Genomic DNA, 21,924 nt, shown 5'->3' with positions numbered 1-21,924 from the left:
TGGCTGGTCCTCACGTGGGCACTGGTGTTGCTGCTGCTGCAGGCACTCAGGGCTGCACTGCTGCCAGTGATGGTGGGGATGGCCATGGTGCTGGTACTCAGGCAGGACCCAGTGTTCATGGTGTAGTCCCTGCTGTCCTTGGTCCTCATCAGGGGGCTTGGGGCTGCCTGGATGAGCATCACGCACCTGGAACACAAGTCCAAGGGAAGCTTTCTGGCTAAACCAGGAGTTCTTGCCAATTTGGAGCTAGGGAGAGACCATAAGGGAGACAAGAGGGACATCAAAAAGAGAGGCGGATGGAGCAGACTTGCTTGGCCATCATTATTATGAAGGAGGGCCGGCTTTGGCACCAAGGTATGAGGCAACACTATGAGAAATGAGCCTCAGCACAAGATCCAGTGCTTTGCCCAGGAGCCTAGAAATTCACCATTCAGGAGAGGGACTTGGAGATGAGGCCCCTGCAGCTCTGCCTGCCATGGCCATGCTTGGCATTTCTCGGTAAGTCTCCAGTGAGTGTAACTAAAGCATATGCATTACCTTTATCTGGATTTTGCTCTCTACTCGTTTCTCCTGAATATGACTTTCCTCCTGTGAGGAGAGACAAAGAAGAGGTAAATGAGACCGGATGGCTCTTGGTCTTTGGTTTCTTCCATCAGTAAGCAACCTGTAGTCCGAGTTTAAAGGAAGCATTTACTGAAATAATCACTCAGTCCAAGGATAAATGAATCAATCTCTAGAGCAGAGGGATCCCTAGATAGACTGTAGCTGGAAATTATATGCAAATATATGTGAATGGGATATGCAAATAACATGCAAAATGTCATGTATATGTAGAAGTGCTCTTTTCCAGGGAAAGAATCCACAGCTTTTACCAAATACTCAGAGGGTGTTTGGCCCTGCTCAATTCCCCTCTTTTTATTAGACTTCCTTTGGCATACACACCCAGGTGTGGCTATGATATTATACAGCATCAGTTTTATACCTTTCTGAACATATATATATTTTTCAGACTCCACAGTATCCTTCCCACTTCTTTGAATAACAATCTCAAAAATATTAACAACTTCTACTGACATTTACTGAGAACTTATGTGCCAAGCAGTGTTGTAAGGCCTTCTCATGAATTTTAATCTTTACCTCAATTTCTCAGAAGATTAAAACTGTCTTTCATTTGGCCTAAAATTATTTCTTTTCAAGGTGGGGTTTCAACACCTTATTATAACATATTACACTTTAGTAAACAATGTTATGGTCACCCTTTTGAAATTTATAAAATTTCTTCAGACACTCTCCATCCCCACCCCACTACCATCCAAAGCAAATAATTCTGTCGACTCAGGTTTTCCTAACTGGCAACACTTCCAAACCCTCTGGAGGAGAATATCTTAGGTTCATTCACTCACTCATTCATTCATTCACTCACAGAGCATTAGCTGAGTGACTGTTCTGTACCAGTGCTAGGCAATGGACAGGCATGACCCTTACTTACCTTCAGTTGTAAAGAGGATGATTCAGTTGGAATCAAAGAAATGCAACTTGGGGAGACAGCTACTGGAGGGCTTTGTAGTCCTGCCAGACTCATTTATGTCTGTGACCTCAGGGGATTCTATCTATAGAGAACCACTGCCTTGGGGCTCTGAAAATGTCTCCAATCATCCCAGGTAGAAGAAATTAGAGAAAATGGGGTCGAAATCTGGTCCAGACCAGGTCTTAAGGAAGTGAGTGCTGGTTTTGAAGCAAGGAGAGCTGGGTTCCAGCATCTGCTCAAGTGTGTTGAGATGGGCAAGTTTCTCCATCTCCTTGAGCCTCAGCCACCTCACCTAATGAGAATTATCTTATTTCACAAAGTTGATGTGAAGCTGAAATGGAATAGGAGATTTGAAAAAGCCCTAGACAAACTACTGTTACTGTAATTAACAATCATAACGTCCATACTAGCTTGAGCTACTCTTCCAAAAGACACACATCTGCAATCATTGTGAAGACACAGGCCAAGATCGGTGTTGTTTTTAAATCCAATTTTCGAATCTTGAGGACTTAAAAAAATTATAAAAATTATATATGTATATATATATATATATATATATATACATATATATACATATACACACACACATACAGCTGAAGATACCTTTATTTGCTTCCTTTCCAACCTAAACATTCCTAATATGACTAGTGGAAAAAGTGGTGCGTCGTCGTGTAGTGTGGAGTGGAAAAGACATTGGTAAAAGGAAGTGATCAAAATACTTAAAGCTGTTCCTCCTTTTTCTAAGGGATCCCTAGGCTGATCTCCCCCCGGTCTCAGTCCCACAGGGGATCTCTAAGGGACATGGAGGGGACCCCTGGCTACAACTTCCCAAAGGAGGCGATCTTACGGGACAGATACCTTCTTTGGCCGCTCACGCCGGTTTCCTGTCCTCTCAGAATTCACTGTGCCTCCAGGTTGTGGTCCCCGTAGATACAGGACGCTCAGAACACAGCGTCTCTTGGTATCCCAGGACAACGACGGCAAGCCGAATGAGTCAAGATTCCTAGAATGCACAAGCGCCGGCCAATTCTAACGCTTACCTTACTTTTTATTCTCTGATTTTCCCTGCACAGTAGTCACTCCGCTTCTACCAATCTCAACATGTAATGTATAGTCTCCTAGTTGCCCTGATGTCCCTGCAATCCTGATTTAGTCGACGACCGAATTCGTAGGGGGTAACTGCAGGCACTCGTCACCAGAGTGGGAGCCCTTCCTGTTCTCTCCTGACACGTGCGATGGTGACACAGGGTCAGCATTTCAACCGGAGCCTCAATCTTGTGATTGTGATTGTTAACTAAAGCACCCCGTGTTTATTTCGCATTTGCCTTTTGCTTTACCACTGGATACTTCTTGCCAGTGGGAGAGAATGTGCCCTATCCATTTCCTGGCCGCATTTCCCACTCCCTACCACCAAACTAACTCTTTTCTAGGGGTCTGAAGGCTAATGTATGGAGAAGGCATTGTTACACTAATGTGGATTTTTGGAAGCTCATTTGTAGATTTGTCTGCATTTGTTTTGGGGAAAGGGTCTGTTAAATAACAAAAATTTAAGGGACTAAACTTTAAAGATCCAACTGGCTTTTTTAAGTCCATTTATAAATTGGGCAGCATCCCATCTGCCAAGTAGAGGGGAGCTTTGAAGAGTTGTGCATAATGGAAGGTTTTTATAGACAGGAGGGTGGGACAAGATGTTATAAGCAAAAGAAAATAAAGGACTTTTCCAGGCAAGATTACCTTCCCTTATGGGGAAGGGCAAGGGGTCTTAGTGCAGATTATGTCATTTTCCTTTAGGGGTTGGAGAAGGCACACGTGGCATGACAGATCGCTTACCTCATTGGTGCTGACCAGAAAATTCCTGTCTTACCTGTTAGGACTACATTTGGGGGTGGGGGCTGTTGAAATTTGGCCTAAGTGACACCATTTGGGCTTGTGGTTTTCTTTTTAACAGAACTCATTTGGTGAAGACTTCTTAGGCGGGTGAGGCTGAAAGCCTCAAAGTTCATTCACGGACAATTAAAGATGTTTCACTACCCAGGACAGTGATGAGGGGGGGGCGGTGCGGTGTTACAGAGAGAGACTTTAATGAGAAGCCCAGAAAATAAAGTCTCATTTTGGGAAAGTTGGCATTTGCTTGCAAAAGTAAACAATGGACTGAGATGACAGTGTGGCCCCAGGGGGCCTGGGAGATCACATGGCCAGAAGCTGGCTGAGCTGGAGGGAAGGGGCAGGCCACAAGGCTCATTAAGTTATGTCAGCACCATTAGGTCTGGAATTTTCTTGGGATCGAGGAATGTGGAACTCAGTGAGCTTTTCAACAGTTTTAACATTATTCTCAGAATCTGAACGTGCACTTTGGACATGACAACTTCTATGCTATTTGTAGTTTCTATAATGATTTCCTTTTTGTTTTCTTCTAAGCACTTTTTGAAATGGTCAGCCTGACTCAGCTGGACCTTAAGGACAGGGAAATGTACCTGTTTTTCCACTCTTAAGCCAAAAAGAAATAGGAGTAATGACTCTGGGGGCAAGGCTTGGTGGTGGCCTCAGGAATTCCAGCAATACAACCTCAAGAAAGTGGGAAAGCTCATGCTAGGAGCCATGTGTCCTTATGCCTCATCACTGAGGGAGTGTCTCTCCATGGCTCTGGTGTGCCCAAACCTTGGAGGATTCTGAGCTTGGGATGATGAAAGGATATTCTTAGTAGGGCTCCTGTGGGCTCCTCTTCTGTGGAGCTCTGGCTGCCTCCTGAGAACTCTGCTGCAGAGTGACCTTGACGTACATAGTGGACTCTCAGTGAGACGTCCAAGCCAGACTTTATTCCAAAAGGCAAACAACATGGAAAGGGGTATGGCAACGGACTGAGTCTCAGGAGGAGAGATGAAGCTGGGTTTGCTTTGGATGTCCCACTTTTCAGGAGCCCAGAACCCATGGGGAAAAACTGGGTCCTAAGTCCTGGTGATCGTATCTTTCATGGATCCAAGAAAGACAACAGGGTGGGTGCTGTTTGGTTCAAGAATGAGCAGGGGTGTGTGATGATTCAGGAAATTAATTAAGACCAGAATGAAGGAGAAAAGGAGGAAGGAAGATGGATAGTAGACAAACTTGAATCCTTCTGTTTGGAAATTGTGGCTGGGGGTAATAAAGATAAAGCATAAACTCAGTAATTTGGGCCTTAGCACACTGAAAAATATATTTTCTAAACCTCCTCCCTTCTCCAGTTGAATAGAATAGAGGAGATTCTGGGCTGGGAAATCCTAGGCTGAGATTAATCCTAACTGTCACTGTATGACCTTGAACACATAATCTTTCTGAGCCTCAGTTTCCTCAACTGTTACCTGGGGATAATGATCAAAATGCTGGTGTAGTGATAGAATGATCAGGAATGTGAGAAGTATTTGACACATGGTAGACGATCAACAAAGAAACGTGCATGCATGCACAAACGGTGGTCACTCTCGCTAAGTGGAAGGCCTGTATAATTAAGCCACTTGGTTTTCTGTTTGCCCTTCCCTCCTCCCACCCCTCAGCCTCTCTGGTACATACTGGAGAAGCAGAAAGTTTTTCTCTTCTCCACAGCTCCATCATTTTTTTTTCACAGAGGGAGGCTGCTTTGGTGCTCTGGGATGGAGAAAGACAAAAGGAGGTGCCAGGGTGATTTCCTGTCCAGCTAGAAAATCAAGCCAACCCCAGTACTTGCAAACTCCTCTCCATCTTCCTTCCCTGCAACTCTGATTCCATTTCCAGTGTTGGTTCTAAAATCAGGTCTGCATCCAAGCTATACTTAACTTAGGAAGGGAGATGAGGAGGTGAGTCCCCCAACAGCAATGTCTGACATCTGAAAATAGTGAAGTAAGTCTTCCAAACCCAGCCTGTTGGGTAAAGAGTGAGAGAAAGCTCTGGCTAAGAGGATCATTGGGGATAGTTTGGGGGTGGATCTAGGAGGAAGCATGGAGCTCTCTCTGCATTAGAGTGCCATAGTCCTCCGAAGTTGCTAGGGGTGGGGAGAATGCGTCAAGAGGTTGATGGCACCTCCAGCCAGAAAGGGCTGCCAAGGCACAAAACTGGCAAGGGCTTTGGGGAAGACTACCATATCATAAGAGAATTCAAAAGAAAGAGTTCTGTTCTGCTTAGGAACCTTCCCCCCTTCCCACATCGGGTTTTCTAGTCCTTTTGTGCCAATCCAAACTCCCTAGATAACTTGCTCCCTCTGTTCGCTGTCCCCATGGGATAGACATATAAGTCAACATTAGGGGGGTGGAGGGAAATGGACAGGAGACTTAATCCCAGAATACTCAAGCTCTAGTTCAGGCTCTACCACTTGATAGTAAGTGATTTCTGGCAAATTATGAAATATTCTAGATGCTCACTTTCCTCATCTGTAAAATGGGGGCAAACAGGGATAGTACTCAAAATTCTTAAGAATTGGTAAAGGTATGGATGCCAACCTATGAGAATGGATGCAAGCTGACCTTATAGCCAAAGCAGGGTCCTGATAGTTCACATTATGCCAGGCTTTAACCCTTTAGTTGTTGGGTCATGGGCAAACCTGGCAAGGGGACAAGGAGAGCAGCCACAGCAGTGGAGGACATGGTCAGTGACTGTTTCCCAACTGCAGCAAAAGTATTTTCAGATTTTAACAACCAGTATAACTATACTGGATAATACTGGTTGCAAGTGAGACCTGAGGAAAAATCTTACCTCACTGGCTACTGTATACACAGTAATTCAAGCCAAAACTTGAAGTGTCTCCCCCTCTGATTCCTTCTCATTGGTGAAGGATCTGTCATCACATCTAACTGCTCTTTTTTTCTAGTCTGAGCAGTGCTCCTTCTCTGTGAGCTTCCTAGACCATCTCCTACTCTCCAGCTACATGCCTGTCTGGCCAGCACCATGGACAGCTCTGGCTGACCGGCCCATCCCAGGCCATCCCTCTCCTCCTGCCTTCTATGCCCACTTCTCTGCTCCACCCCAGTAAGAGGTATGACAGGAATGAGAGTCATCCCTGAGAAGACAGTACAGTGGAGGGATTAAGAACAAATTCTGGAATAAAGAAGTTTGGATTTGATTCCCAACTTCACCAACTCTCAGCTATATGATCTTTTTCTTTTTCTTTTATAAAACCCAGTCTACTCATATATAAACAAGGAAAACTAACCGCTACATAAAATGTTGTGAGGTATAAGTGTGATAAAAGATTTTAGGAACTTAGCGCAGTGCTTGCCTTATTATATGTTCTAAATAAGTGAAGCATATAATTATTCTGTGACTTTCCATCCTATTTAATCCCCCAAACCCATTTCCAATCCATTTCTGACCACGGCACTCTCTCAGGTAAAAGTGTCATAACATTACCACTGGCTAAGTGCAGCTGGCCTCCTTTGGACTTCAAGGATGGTAAGGGAGCCCACCTTTGACTGATCCATGATGTTATGACTTTATTACACTTTTTTTTGCATTTTTAATTTTTGAATTAATTTTAGATATATAGAAGCATCACAAAAGTAGTGCAGAGAGTTCTCATAAACTCTTCATTCAACCTCCCTTAGGTTAGCATCTCACATGACTATAGAAAACTTACCAAAACTAAGAAATTACCTCGGTACAACACACACTATTAATAAAATTAGATAACTTATTTACCTAGATTTCATAAGTTTGTCCACCAATGTCTTTTTCCTATTTCAATATCCAATCCAGGATCTTACCTGGAGCATTTCTTGAGTCTTTCCTTGTCTTTCATAACCTTGACTCTCTTAAGGAGTACTGTCAATTATTTTGTAGAATTTTCCTCAATCTTGGGTTTGTTTCTTGTGATTAGAACAAGGTATGTATTATAGGAAAGCCTAATACAGAGGTGATATTCCCTTCTCAGTGTATCATATCAGAGGGCACAAGGTGTCAAAATGCATTATTGGTGATGTTAACTTTGATTACTTGACAAAAGTAGTGTCAGGATTGCCCACTGCCAACTTGCTATTTTTCTCTCTTTATTAGATTTTGATCATGTCCATCTCTAGGGTTAAGAGTTCAAAAACCAGGGCCCCTGGGTGGCTCAGTCGGTTAAGTGTCCAGCTTCCAGCTTTGGCTGAGGTCATGATCTCATGGTTTGTGGGTTGAGCCCCGCATCAGGCTCTGTGCTGACAGCTAGCTCAGAGCCTGGAGCCTGTGTTTGGATTCTGTGTCTCCCTCTCTCTCTGTCCCTCCACTGCTTGTGCTGTCTTTCTCTGTCTCTCAATAAATAAATAAATAAATAAATAAATAAATAAATAAATAAATAAATAAATAAATTCAAAAACCAAGAAGCTTCTCCTGAAAGTAACCTTTCTACTCCTACACTCCCAACCACTCCCCAAGACACACCCATTCCCCATCATCTGCCTCGTCATTTTCTTCTGAGTTTTCTTAAGTTGGGCATTTGGAGACAAGTGCAGTAGCCAAATGCAAACACACCTGGAGTTTATAAGGACAACAGGTGCTTTCAGTCCATTTTCAGGGATCTTCTTTTTTTAAAGATTTTTTTAATGATTATCTTTGAGAGAGAGAGTCAGCAGGGGAGGGTCAGAGAAAGAGGGAGACAGAGGATCCAAAGTGGGCTGCACTGTCAGTACAGAGCCCAGTGCAGGGCTTGAACTCATGAACAATGAGATCATGACCCGAGCCAAAACCAACAGTCAGAGGCTTAACTGACTGAGCCACCCAGGTGCCCCTTCAGGGACCTTCTTGTTGAGACCCTGCAAGTTCATGTGTGCAAGGACACTCTGAGAAAATGTGACCAGCAAATGCCCACAGAAATGTCCAACCTATCTCTCAGATCTGGCCTCAACTCTTAAGCACTTTCTTCAACATCTAACACTTTGGGTTTTTAAAGATCTCTAATATCATGCCTTTTATTTGAGCATGGATGACTCCTTATTACCCAGTAGTTCAGATGCATGAGCCTCCTTCCTTCCAGAAGGCTCTTCACTCCTCCAAGAGTTGGCTATCATGGGAGATCCTGCTCCTAAAGCAGATACATAACATTCTTCCAATCAACTAAGTGTGGAGAGATATGCTTACCCAACCCTTGAGTTCAAGCCCCGTGTTGGGTGTAGAGATTACTTAAATAAATGAGAACTTGAAGAAGAAGGAGAAGAAAAAGGAGAGAAGAAGAAGGAGAAGAAGAAATAGAAGAAGAAGAAGAAGAAGAAGAAGAAGAAGAAGAAGAAGAACAAGAACAAGAACAAGAAGAAGAAGAACAAGAAGAAGAAGAAGAACAAGAAGAAGAACAAGAAGAAGAAGAAGGAGGAGGAGGAGGAGGAGGAGGAGGAGGAAGAGGAGGAGGAGGAGGAGGAGGAGATGAAGAGGAGGAGGAGGAGGAGGAGGAGATGAAGAGGCATTACACCTCCTCCAGCCAATGATGACTCCATTTTTAAAAGCTTTTGTAGAAGTGTGTTAAAGGCCTCAGAAGATGCCTTCATCAGTTCCCATTCCTCTTTGCCCTTTGTTCTGGTCACTATTGCTGTGTAAGAAATCACTCCAGAACTTCAAAGTTCCAATCACACATTTTATTTTGCTTATGATTTTTTCATGAATTCAGGAAGGGCTTGGCCAGGCAGGTCTTACTTGGAGTCTCTCATGTGGTTACATTTAGATGTTGGCCAGGGCTGCCACCTGAAGGCTCCATTGGGCTGGACATCCAAGATGGCACATTCACATGGTTAACAGTTGATGTTGGCTGTGGTCTGGGGGCTAGTCTATGAAGAGGAATACCTATCTGTAGCCTCTCCAGCTAGCCAATCTCAGGGTCAAACCAGGCAGAAGCTATATGGCCTTGGTTACAGAGCGGAGGGAGTGAGGAAGCTGCATCTGGCTTCCACTCACACAGCCATTGTAGTACATTGAGCTCCATAGAGACAGTGCCAAGGCAAGTGAGAGCCAGAAGGGCACTGGGAGACTCTGTGCCTCACTGAGGAAAATAATTAAACATGGGCAAAGGAAATCCTCAGTAGCTGAGGGGCAAAATGTCATCCTATGCGTTATTCATGAAAATTCGCAGAGAGGAGCACAAGAAGAAGCACCCGGATGAACTTCTCAGAGTTTTCTAAGAAGTGCTCAGAGAGGCGGAAGACCATGTCCACTAAAGAGAAAGGAAAGTTTGAAGACCTGGCAAAGGTGGACGAGGCCCATTATGAAAGAGAAATGAAAACTTATATCCCCCCTAAAGGGGAAACAAAAAAAAAGTTCAAGGATCCCAATGCATCCAAGAGGCCTCCTTTGGCCTTTTTCTTGTTTTGTTCTGAGTATCACCCAAAAATCAAAGGAGAACATCCTGGCCTGTCCATTGGGAGAGATGTGGAATAACACAGCTGCTGGTGACAAGCAGCCTTATGGAAAGAAAGCTGTGAAGCTGAAGGAAAAATATGAAAAGGATATTGCTGCATACCGAGCTAAAGGAAAGCTTGATGAGGCAAAAAAGAGACTCATCAAGGCTGAAAAAAGCAAGGAAAAGAAGGAAGAGGAGGACAAGGAAGATGAAGAGGATGAGGATGATGAAGATGAAGAAGATGATGATGATGATGAATAAGTTGGTTCTGGTGTAGTTTTTTTTCTTGTCTATAAAGCATTTAACCCCCCTGTACACAATTCACTCCTTTTAAAGAAAAAATGTGAAATGTAAGGCTGTGTGAGATTTGTTTTTAAACTGTACAGTGTATTTTTTTGTATAGTTAACACACTACCAAATGTATCTTTAGATAGTTCTGTCCTGGTGGTATTTTCAATAGCCACTCACCTTGACTGGTGCTGTGTGGGGGTTGCAAATTGGCATGGAAATTTAAAACAGGTTCTTGTGGGTGCACAGCACAAATTAGTTATATATGGGGATGGTAGTTTTTTCATCTTCAGTTTTCTCTGATGCAGCTTAAATGAAATAATTGTTGTTCTGTTAACGGAATACCACTCTGTAATTGCAAAAAAAAAAGTTGCAGCTGTTTTGTTGACATTCTGAATGCTTCTCAGTAAATATAATTTTTTTATTAGTTAAAAAAAAAAAGAGAAGTGATATGGCCTTTTCCTGCCCTAGCCTCTAGCCTCAGGCCAGACTTGAGGGGAGAGGAAGTGTCAAATAATTAGTGGACATATTTTAGCCATTGCCACTCTCACCAGCATGGGATCCTCTTACAGTCTCTAGGACATTATTCCTCCAGTTCTTGGCTGGTTCTTGGCCACCCCCAGCGCCATCAAATCGTTTAGTTTGAGGCTGGAAATGCCTTCCTCCCATTCCTCTGGGGTGCTGACTCGTCTGTTCCCACCTCCTTCAGTTGGCTGCTGCAGCCACCTGGGTTCTGGTCCTGTCCCTGCTACTGTGTGAGCTTGGGTAAGAACTGCACTTCTCAGGGCCTCAGTTTCTTCTCTGTAAAGTAGGAATTAAAAACCTCACTTCATAGGCTGTTAGGATTTTATTTTTTATAAGTTTTTTAAAGTTTATTTATTTATTTATTTATTTATTTATTTATTTATTTAGAGAGAGAGAGAGAGAGAGAGAGAGGGAGAGAAGGGGAGGGATTGAGAGCGAGGGAGAGAGAAACTCCGAATCAGGGCACAATCCCACCAACTGTGAGATTATGACCTGAGCTGAAATTAAAAGTTGGATGCTCAACAGACTGAGCCGCCCAGGTGCCCCCAGGCTGTTCGAATTCTAAAAGAAAATGTAAATGGAAAACTAGTACAACTGATGCTCCTAATTATGAAAGAAATAACTGTGGGCAAGGCATTTTCCCTCTTGGAGAATTTACTCTGAAATGGGGATAATTCTCTTAACCCAATTCTCCCATGAGAATGAGGGAGGGTCTTAAATGGACTGCAGGAAGGGCCAGCCCACAAGTTGAGGCTTCCTGACTCCAACCTGGCCAGGAAGCCCCTGCGTCTATTCCCTTCTGGGGCCCCGTGGGATGTGCGTGCGTGCAAGGTGGCCGGGGTGTGGCTTGGGGCGGTGCAGCGCACAGGGCGGGCCGTTATCTGCCCCACCGGCCTTATCAGATCCAGGCTGGCCACAGCTCAGCCCCATGGAACAAAGAGGCTTTGAGATCCAGGCTGGGGTGTGGGACGTGGGACCGAGCCCCAACAGGCACATTCCACCCAGGGGGCAGAGGGCACGGGGTGGGGGAGCCGCCGCCAACCCCTACCAGAGAGGTTTCCCCAAGGCAGCAGGGCTACCCTCTGAGGTAAGGAGCGGAGCCTCTCCCCTCCACCAAGGGCCACCATTCAGACTTCTTTGGGGGCATTTCCTGCTCCAGCACTTTCCACCAGGCTCTCAGCTCTGCCCCTTTCAGAGTCCCCTACCCCAGCGCCCCCATCCCCTCACTCCCCACCCTGCTCCCGGTTTCCCTCCTGGCACCTTTAGCCCCATTCACACCGGCTCCCAGTTCCTGAGCGTGCCCTTCGCCTCTCCATGCACCTGCGCCCAATAATCCGTCCATTTACCCTTGCCCCAGTCACCCGAGTTCAGAAGGCAGCAGCCCAAAACCACTTCCAGAAAGTCCCTGGTCATTGCTCTCATCCTGTAGCTCAGCCAGTCCCCAAGCCACCTAATTGCTTCGTTCTTTCACTCTTTCGTTTGGCACTACAAGGAGTTTCTCTCCAAACTGTAATCACTCTCAGATTCAGCTGAGCCTGGCAGAGGCCATCGGGGTACATTACATATGGACTCTAGTCTGGGCAGGTAAGCCAGGGCTGAAACCCAGATGTGCTGGTACCCCAGCCTTCCCCCTGCACTGGGCTCTCTCCTAAGCAGGCTTGTCGGCACCACGCCAGAAGAATTGACTTTTCTAGTTGGATCTCTTTGGGAGGCAGCAACAGAAGGATTTGCTAAATTTTTTAATGGAGGGGCTCGTATTTCCAGTTCTCACATACAGGCTGCAGCGAACCAGTGCTAGAAGCAGGCCTGTTTGCCTAAAGGATTGATGCATTCAGCTCCACCTTTCACAGTGCAGCAATGCAGACTGTCAGAAACCATCCCCAAGGAAAGCATCTTCAGGTGAGTGCAGTCCTTCGCAGCTTGGGAAGAGCCATGCCCAGGATGACTGGGTCTCTCCAAACAAGAGAGAGAAGGCTGCAGGGACAGCTAGGGGACAGGTGCCTGAGAGGGCGCCTCTGCACAGAGACGTAGGAGAGCCAGGGTGCAGTGGCGCTGCGCTGAGGGCAGTCTGTCCAGGCAGCTCTATGGGCCTCCCAGCCAGGTTCCCCACTTCGTCTCCTGTACCGCAGCGCTTCGGGTCTCCTTATCTCCACTTCTCCAGGAGGACTTGTGGACTCAGGTACCAGTGTTGCATTTGCTTTGACTGGACTATAAGGGGCTACTCTGAATCTCCTCCCCGTGCACTCCTGATGGGAGATAAGCAGGCAGAGAGTGCAGAGCCTGGACGGCCCCTAGAACCTGGTTAGACCAGCCCCGGGCATTGAGGAGAGAGGATATCTATATGGGAAAGCCCTGGCTTTCTCCCTTACCGGTGCAGACACTAAGGCCAGAGAAGAGCCATGGTCAAGGGCTCTGGGCATGGGGAAACTGGACCTCATGTTTAAACACCTCAAGTTAACTTGAACACTTTCTTCAACCTCATGGCTCACCCAAACTGGCTTCACGTTCTGGCCATTCTACTTCGAAACATCTACAATCCATCACCTTCTTTCTGACCTCAGAGCCACCTCTCCCACCCAGGTCACCAACTTCTCTCCCCAGTAAATGGACTCCCTGCTTCCACAACTGCCTTCTCTGCACGTCCTCCATAACGCACCTGGGTGGGCTTTCTGAAACAATGTAGTCGTGAGCTTCCCCAACGTCAAACCCTCCAGGGCTGCCCCAAGCCCTCAGGATGAAGTCCAAATGTGTGGCATACAAGGCTCTTTGTCATCTGATCCCTGCCTACCTCTCTACGTCAGTTTGTCAAGCCCACAGAGCTCTGTGATGCCGACCTGGTGGCAGTTCCTCCAAGCCCGCAAGGCTCACTCGAGCCCCCATGCTTCTGCATTTACCATGTCCTCAGCTTAGATCCCGTCCTTTACTTACCTGCCATGCAAGCCCTCCTCGCCCTACCTGTAGCATCCAGGCCTCCAGGAAGTCTTCCTAGCTCTCATCCTCTCTGTGGCATTCCCATAGCCCCTGTGAGATGTCATCCAAAGCACTCAGCACACAGCATGGATATGCCTCCCCATGCTTCTTCCTCCCACCCAAGAGTTCACTGATGGCAAAACTACTGCTTTTCCTCACTCTTGCACAGGACCTGACACAAGACAGTCCAGTAAACAATGACTGAACAGGTGAATGCAGGTGACAGTTGTGGACACAGCAGCCTTGATGGCTGCATTGACCCTGAGAGGAGAGGCAGGCATTGGGTCAGTAGCTCCCTGGGCCTGGGCAGCACAGTGGACCCTCCCCTGGGCCTTAGCATTACAGACACTGGGGTGGGGTAGGTTCTGGTGGGAGAGATTGGGGCCGTCATACTGCAGTGCTGAGAGATGACTTCCCTGGCTGTCTCCCCATGTGTCCCCGCTCACACAGTCCACTCAGATCTGATCCCAAGGTTCCCAGAAAAGCCACAGGGCCCCCACCTCCACTCCAGGTTGAGTCTGAACTCAGATCAGTGTTGGGTTTTTTTTTGAGTCTTTGTAGCCTTCTTTATCTGAAGAATAAATGTGTTTCCTAAGGAGGCCCATCTAGAGCAGAAAAACCTGGGGACACCAAATGGCTCTGTCTGCAGGATGGAGTGTGCTCAGGCCCCCCCTATAGGAGATGCAGCTGGACCCCTATAGGGAAAAGTCTCTCTCTCATCTTCTCACTTACCAAATGTGTGGCATACAGGGCTCTGTGTCACCCTTCCTCTCCCTTCACCCCTCCCCCCCCCATAAGAATGTCTATAAGGGAGAGAATGTACAGATGAATGGGCAAAAGTATCTTGACCTTGATCTTCCATTTTTCTGTTTTTCACTGTAAATGAGTTCATGGACATTCTGGTTCCTTTGAGCCTGGTCCATGAGCCTCTGCCATGAGTCCATTCTAGATGTGCTGACAAAGCTGACTTCCAGGTCTGAAATGCTGAGAGTGCCTTTCAGAGAGGACCCAAGTTCACCAAAGAAAAGGCCTTGTGGTCGAAACAGTGGGCCCAAAAGCCAGATTCAGGGGTGCAAATCCTGCCTCTGCCACTTGCAGGGTAATCTCAGGCAAGTTCCTTACCCTCCCTGGGCTTCTGTGTTCATCTCTGGAACATGGTAATATGAAAACATACACCACATAGTGTTCTATGAGAATGAAATAATGCTCTAAATATAAAGCACTTAGAACAACATCTGAGGATAGTTGGTCTTCACTGAATGACAGCACTTGTCATTATAGCCTGTGAGGGCCTATTTCCTCCCGGATGACACAGTCTCTAGGGCAACTTCTCTGCAGTTTTACTCCATGAAGGTGGGGGAAGGGGAGGGTAAGAGTCTGAGCAGTCACCCCTAACGCAGTACTCTCTGTATGGGAACGGAACCTGGGTAGTGGTGTGCCTTAGCAACTGGCTGTCCATGGTCGGGAGAATTCTACTTTGTAGCATACACCAATTTCAATGGTGTGAATACTCCCACCAGGGCCTATTTCAACTGGCTTATGAAACTTCTAGAATTTAACAGGCCTCACGCTGGACCTGGGCATCTCAGCTGATCTGTAGAAAGTACAGAAAAACTTGTCTTGGCATAGAGAGACCAAGAAAAAATGAAGAAGAGGGTTCACATCGTCTTGGCAATAAACTGGACCTTCTCCAGACTCAGCAATGTTTCTCAAAGTGTGGTCCATGGACCCTCCACTATGTTTGGTATTTGTAAAAATAAGTTCCTGGATTTCACTCTGGATCTATTAAAGGCGAATTGTTTGAATGGAACCAGGAATCATTTTTAAACAAACTGTCCTGGTGATTCTGAGTTAGAGACTCCTAAATTATCCAAGAAGTCAGAAGGGGCCACAAGGCAGATGTGAATTCTGCAGAATCTTCTCATACCATGGTCCGTTATTCACAGTGAAGGATAAGAAACCCGGGCCCTGAGAAAGACTCGAGTAAGCAGGAAAAGTGCCTTGATGGGCCCAGCGAGGGTGGTTCTAGATGAGTTAAGTGACCACGGGCTAGTTACCTCCGTTCTCTCTCTGGTCCAACAGTGTTTAGGGCAAACTTTGAGCTCAGCATGGGAAGGCCTTGCCTGGCACAGGGCCTGGTTCTCTGTGGTGACTTTGCTGGGATTCTGGATGAGGAAAGGACTGCAGAAATGATGGGAGCATGGGAGTCTCTGTCCTTGGGGGAAGGGGAGCACAACCTTGGACAGACCCACCCATGGCTCAGACTGTGTGTTGGCCCTGCTCAGCATCCTAGACTCTATGGCTCTAACAACTTAAATAATTTTTATTACAAAAGGAAGAAAAGACCAAAACATCCCCAAAATTCTCCCATGGGCTTCCCCCTCCGAGCCAATAAATAAGGTGGGGGAGACTGACCGGAGAGGGGGATGAGGGTCATGGTTCAGCAGAAGAGGGAGCGTGGCCTGGGCAGGGGCAGAAGGACATCCAGCCTGCTCCCCTGGCCCCAGGCACTATGATCACATTGGCTGGAACACGGAACTCTGCCCACTGACAGTGACAAGTCTCTGGATGTGTCCCAAGGAGTGTGTCCAGGGAGGAAGGTCCTGCCTCAGGATGGCCAGACTGGCTGCCCCACCCTGCGGCCTTCTCAGTTCTGGGCAGCAGGCATTGAGTTCAGCCAGCTCCCTGCTGGCTCCCAGGGAATCTAGCAGCATCGACTGAGGTCCAAGCCCAACTAACAGGGGCCTCAGACAGATGGAATGGGCCTTCCCCACTGGGGGAGGCAGGGATGAGACATCGAAGTGAGAGCTGGCCAGGCGGGGGATCCACTGTGCCAGCCTCGAGAGTCTCTGGAATAAAAAGATGGACCGTGCCCTCCCAACCAGCTCAACCTGAGCTCTGTCACTACCTCAAGGCGGTCAGCACTGGCATTGCCCAGCCAAGTCTCCATGGCATGTCTCTGTGAAAGAGGAGATGGTGGGAGCCAGTGCCCCCCACTCGGGGCCCTCCCAGGCCAAGTACCCTCTCGGCGGGAAGGCCTTTGGACCGAGTTAGGCAGCTGCAGGAGGGCAGCGAAGGGGTCTTCTCAGCTCCCTGGCCCAGCCATGCCCAGTGAATGGAAGCTGCCCTCTTCCAGCAAGAGCTGTCCCAGGCGGTAGAGCATCTGGGGGTACCAGTGCACCCCCTCCCCTGGGGTCCAGCTGCCCCACGCCAAGCTGTGAAACAGTCGCAGGGGCCAGAAGGCCAACTGAGCCAGACGGTGGTCAGCCACGGCCGCGAAGCAGGAGGCCACCACATCCTCCACCACCAGCGTCCCATGCCTCGTCAGTGGGGCGTAGGCCCCCAGGGCCACGTGTGTGGAGACGGCTGCCACTCGGGCAGGCTGCAGGCCTGGCACCCCGGCCACCAGCACGTACTGGCCAGGCTGCACTTGGCTGGCAAATGTGGCCCGGAAGTGGGCAGCTGCTTCTGTGTGATTATTGGCGGTGAAGAGCAGGTGGGCGGGCGTGAGGGCCAGGCGACGCGGGGGGTCCTGGGTCTCGATGACCCGGAAGGCCCTTGGCCTATCTGGCTCGCGATCCAGGAAAATGAGCACGTCACTGAAGGTGGGGTTCCCATCCTCCCCCATGGCCAGCACCCGGTCTCCGGGCCTCACAGCTGACAAGGCCACACGTGCCCCGCTCTCCAGGCGCACCTGGGCTCCAGCAGGAAAGCAGCCCCCTGTCTTGGCCGCAGCTGAGTGCTCTGTGGGAAGAAGGGACACGAAGGTGTTACTGCTGTGTCACAGCACCCCTCTCACTCCCGAAGAGCCCCCATCACCATATCCTGGCTCTCCTGCCCCCTTCCCATGCAGCCTCGAACACACCCGACCCCACGGTGTGACCTGCCCTCCTCCCTAGTCTAATCCTTTGCCACTGAGAGGAGCGTATTGTGGCTCCAAGACCCACGAGTGAGAAGGAAAGAGCCCCCGTGGAGCCCCCATGAAGCCCCTGTCTGCTCATGATCCTGACGATGCTGTGAGGCAGTCAGAGAGGCTGGGGGTGAACTGAGCCAGGTGGTGGTCAGCTGTGACTTGAAACTCCGAGAGCTACAATCTCATGGAGAAGGCACTTCGCTCCTCTGGGATTCTGGATGTCCTGTTATATCTCACTCCTTGCTCAGACACTCCCCAAAACTTGCACTCTCAGGCAGACACCCCAAGCTCTGTGTCAGAGCTGGCCCTTGGAGTCCCTATAGAAGTGAGAGGAGGGCCAGCCATCGACAGCTACAGACTTCTGGGGAGCCTCAGAGTGAATGGTCAGGCCAGGGCATGACTCAGTGGCAGGGGGTAAAATCACCATCTTTAGTTCATGTGCTGGCTCCTCATGTGGGGACAGGACACGGTGGCATTGGTGGGTGGCGTGGTGAGCAGTGTTGTGGGTGGGAATAATGATGGAAGTGGCCACTCAGGGAGCTGGCTATTGGGCCAGTGTTCGTAGGTGAAAGGTGGACGTGACTTGAAGTGGATACAATTGGCAGGAAAGTGCTGGAGGGGAGGAGGGGTGTGGGGTCACCACAGTGTGCCCAGGTGGGCTCGGGAATAGGAAGCAGTGGGCCTGGCCTCAGTGTGCCAGGTCTTCAAGTGTGACTGCTGCGTGGTGCCAGAGTGGAGGGCTGTGCCCAGAGCTGGGTGGGGGTGGGGGGCCAGACTGGCAGTAACACAGGAACAATCTGAAGCATCCATGATTGGGTTCAGTGCGGTGACAGGGATGCTGACAAGATCTGAGGGAGGGGCAAGGCCCCAGTGCCTGCCCATTCGGATCAACAAGGCGGCCAATCTGGGAAAATCCATTTTATTTAGTCCACTCTGTTTATTCTGGCCCTCATGGCTGGCTTTGCCGCAAAATGTCCAGTTTCGTGGCCCTGAGGGAGAGATTGGGGGTGCCTGCACCCCCCTGGAGAGCATACAAAGCGCCCTAAAGGGCCTGACCTGCAGCAGGGCTGTGGGTTCTGAGTCTCTGGGCCCCTGGTGAGGCATGCTGGTTTCTGGGCATAACTTGGCCCTTGGCCTCTGGCCCCACCGCCCGCCTCCATTCTGAGTCAGCTGAGTGGGGAAGCCATCTCTGTCCCAGCCTGGCTTCCTCCATCTGTCCAACTTGCTCTGTCTTGCACCTCCTGCGGCAGGCTCTGGATTGTGGACCTCGAGGTCGGCCCCCAGCAGCGCTGGGACAGGGCCCTGTCTCCCTAGGCTCCTGCCATGACACTACCAGGCAGGGGATGAGCAGGTGGTCACATGCAGCAGCGGGGAGCGACGCGGACGTCCTCTTCCCTGCGGTCCCCGCCTCCATCCCCTGGCGGGCCTCTTCACCTTCTGGGCAGCAGTGAGCCCTGCACCTGCCCATGCCCTGCGGCCCCGGCCCCGGGCCCAGCCCCCAGGCAGCGGCTCACCGGACTTGACGGAGCAGTGCACGTGGGCCTTGGACTCATAATACACCCAGTCGAAGCCAGCCTCCACTGCCAAGCGTGCCAGTAGCCCGTACTTATTGCGGTCGCGGTCCGAAGTGGTAATGTCCACCGCGCGGCCCTCATAGTGCAGCGATTCCTCAGAGTGGTGACCGTCCTCATCCCAGCCTTCAGTCACCCGCAGTTTCACACCAGGCCACTGGTTCATCACTGAGATGGCCAGCGAGTTCAGGCGGTCCTTGCAGCGCTACGAGAAGAAAGCGCACGATTAGGGAAAGATGCTGACCTGCGAGCAGTTGGAGGCGCAGCCTCCACCTACCCCGGCCTCTCCCAGAGCATCGGCTGGAGTTAGGAAACTAGGGAGGTTGTTCTGTCCCGCTCTTTAAGAAACAGAGCCCTAACTAGCTCCCTTCCGTTCTAGCGTCCGGCTGCTCCAGGGACCTGAACCGCACGGTGGCGCCACAAATCTGGAGGGTACGTCGGGAGGTGCACCCTTGGGGCGACCTCCTCCCTTCTGCCCTCTTTCCACTAAAATCAGGGTACCGAGCCCTCCACAGACCTGGCTACACTTTTCGGGCACCCAGTCCCTCTGTCTCACCAAGGCACCTGGAGACAGAAACCGCCCTCTGCCCGCAGGGTGGGGATGATAGCGGAGCCAACTGCCTACGGCGGGCCTGCTGGGCGTGCAAGGCCGGAGGTGCCCAGTAGGTGTCACCGTAGCCTCAGGGCTGAGACCCCCCGACTGGGGTCCGGAGGCGCGGCAGGTGCAGAGCGCCCCAGCAACACGGGGGCGCGTTGGGAGGGAAATCCCCCGGCCGCCTAGCTCTCTCCAGCGCCACAGAGTATTCCTGCTGGGACTTAAGATCTAAAAGTGACCCACAACCGATCCGAGGACGCAGAAACCCGACAACCAGAAGTTGGTGGAAATGCTTAGCGCCCAGCCGGGCCAAGGTGGAGGGCGACGCGGAGCGTCTCCCGCTGCAAGGGGCGCACGTGGGGTTGATAATCCCAGGCAAGGTTCTCCATCGGTCCAGAGCCTTCGGCACCTCTGCGCCGCCCCTACCAGGGAAAGGGCCAGAGAAACCGAGCCTCTGATCTCAGCACGCCGGCTGCACGCTCTGTCTCACATGGGGTGGGAGTAGAGCCGCGCCTTTCGGGAAGGTGAGAGAACGATGGTTTGTGATGACTCTCTGATGCCTGCAGCCCAAAGGACCCTGCAGTTGGCTGGGGGGAGGGGACTGCGGGAGAGCAGGCGCTTTCACTGTCCGTGACTCGGGTGCGAGAGGCAGCCAAGTGTGGGTAGCCCATGTCTCAACCTACCCCCATCCCGCACAACCCGGGCCCCACAGACCCTTGGACTCGGTCTCCCAGGAGCCAACAGCGGCTCCAGCCCAAGACCTGGCTGTCCTCTGGGCGAGCAGCCTAGGTGGGGGAGCACACTGCCCAGGAAGGGAGCTGGGTGTGCTCCTTCCGTCTAAGCTTCTAGCCCCCCCCCCCAACCTAGGTTGGGCCCGTGGGCCCCTGCTCCCCGCCCCTCTCCCCCTCCCCCGGGTCTAGAGCTGGGGCGCGCTGTCAATGATTGCCCAGCCCGTGGCCCGGATCCTTATCTGCATTCCTCGGCGCCCGGCCCGGCCCGGCCACCCGCCAACCTTCGGCCCCGACACCGGCAGGCCAGCCCCGGCGCCAGGGCGCAGGCTGAGGGCTGTTGTGGAGCTGTTCTTCCCAAAGCACCTAGGGAGCAGGCTGCCTGCCTGCGGGGGGGAAGCCCCGGGAGACCCCCGAGGAAGGGGATGTAGGTTTCTGATCCCTTGGGACCCCAGCTGCGGGGAAGAAAGTCTGCTCCCCAGTGCTTGGGTTGAACGGGTCCTGTTGCGAACTTGCAGAATCTAGCTAGCGTTGGTTCTGCTCCCTCCCTCTCCCGGCATCCTAGCTCTACTCTTTCAACACTCCCCGTCCCTGCCACCAAGCCCAGGGATCCCCCAAGTTCGGTTCCAGAGCCCGAAGTTCTCGGCACCCCACCCTTAACCGCAGCGGCGCGGCTCAGCTCTCCGGGACAGACACGTGGGCTCGCCGGGCAAGTTCCCTTTCCCACCTCCGCCTCCCGGCCGAGCTCTTCCCGGCTGTCCCAAACCCAGACCCAAGGGGGATGCTGCTCCAGAGAGGGCAGCGCAGCGAACCGAGAGCGCGCGGGGAGGAAAGGCCCTCTGCGCCCGCAGCTTCTTCGCCCTCAGGGGTGCCGGATGGAGAGGGGCGCAGCGGTGCGGAAGGTTAGGCCAGGAGGGACTGCGTAGGTCCCGAAGGCGCGGGAGGCGGCTGGGTCGAGGTACCTCGGGTGCCGCGTCTGATCTCAGCTGCCAGCGCTCTGGGGCAGCGGGGCTGCCGCTACCGGGCTCGCCCCTGGCGCTTGGCAGCGGGGAGCTCTTCTCACAACCTCCGGCGGGTCCGTGGGTGTCCGCACTGCCGCCAGGACCCCTGGCCGGCCCCTCTGGGGCAGCGAGCAGCTGGGCTTGGCCAGAGGGGCAGGTGCCAGGGGGCGTGCCAGCCAGTCGAGAAAAGGTGCCAGGGGGGCGGGGAGGGCCGGGCAGGTGGCGGTGCTTCGGCGGCGGCGCCCTGTGAGGGCGGGTCGCGCTCACCTGGGTCATGAGGCGGTCGGCGCCCGTGTTCTCTTCGTCCTTGAAGATGATGTCGGGATTGTAGTTGGGGGTGAGCTCCTTGAAGCGCTCCGAGCTGCGCGCGATCTTGCCCTCATAGCGCCCGCTGGCGCCCAGGGTCTTCTCCGGCACGTTGGGGCTGAATTGCTTGTAGGCGAGCGGCACAAGCTTGCGCGGCGGCCGCCTCCGGCTGCCCACCACCCGGCCCGGCCCGCAGC

At 51.0% G+C, this 21,924-nt stretch overlaps 2 protein-coding genes, 1 long non-coding RNA gene and 1 pseudogene across 3 annotated transcripts in view; 1 reads left to right on the top strand and 3 right to left on the bottom strand.

Moving 5' to 3' along the window:
* CFAP65 (cilia and flagella associated protein 65) overlaps positions 1 to 2,417 on the bottom strand; it is a 30,062-nt gene extending 27,645 nt beyond the window's left edge. Inside the window, exons 1-3 of the mRNA XM_029933789.1 lie at positions 2,387 to 2,417; positions 538 to 588; positions 15 to 186 (exon numbers count right to left, since the gene is read on the bottom strand). Coding sequence (XP_029789649.1) covers positions 15 to 179 — 165 coding nt within the window. The 5' untranslated portion in view covers positions 180 to 186; positions 538 to 588; positions 2,387 to 2,417. The remainder of the gene's footprint in view (positions 1 to 14; positions 187 to 537; positions 589 to 2,386) is intronic.
* Positions 2,418 to 9,050: 6,633 nt separating this feature from the next.
* LOC115286370 lies at positions 9,051 to 15,758 on the bottom strand. Its single transcript, XR_003906030.1, has 4 exons — positions 15,671 to 15,758; positions 13,599 to 13,664; positions 10,299 to 10,467; positions 9,051 to 9,261 (listed from the first exon to the last, which is right to left on the bottom strand). It is a non-coding gene; the product is annotated as an uncharacterized LOC115286370 (long non-coding RNA).
* On the top strand, positions 9,493 to 10,091 carry LOC115286369 (annotated as a pseudogene).
* Positions 15,759 to 15,916: 158 nt separating the features above from the next.
* Positions 15,917 to 21,922, bottom strand: IHH (Indian hedgehog signaling molecule; the record flags this gene model as incomplete). Its single annotated transcript, XM_029933271.1, has 3 exons — positions 15,917 to 17,357; positions 19,041 to 19,302; positions 21,689 to 21,922. Coding segments are annotated over 3 exons (1,155 nt in total), but the record flags the coding sequence as incomplete, so codon positions are not given.
* Between the last annotated feature and the right edge of the window lie 2 nt (positions 21,923 to 21,924).

Source organism: Suricata suricatta, chromosome 3 (assembly GCF_006229205.1).
Source record: "Suricata suricatta isolate VVHF042 chromosome 3, meerkat_22Aug2017_6uvM2_HiC, whole genome shotgun sequence".
Lineage (NCBI taxonomy): Eukaryota > Metazoa > Chordata > Mammalia > Carnivora > Herpestidae > Suricata > Suricata suricatta.
This window is presented reverse-complemented; position numbering and strand designations above follow the sequence as displayed.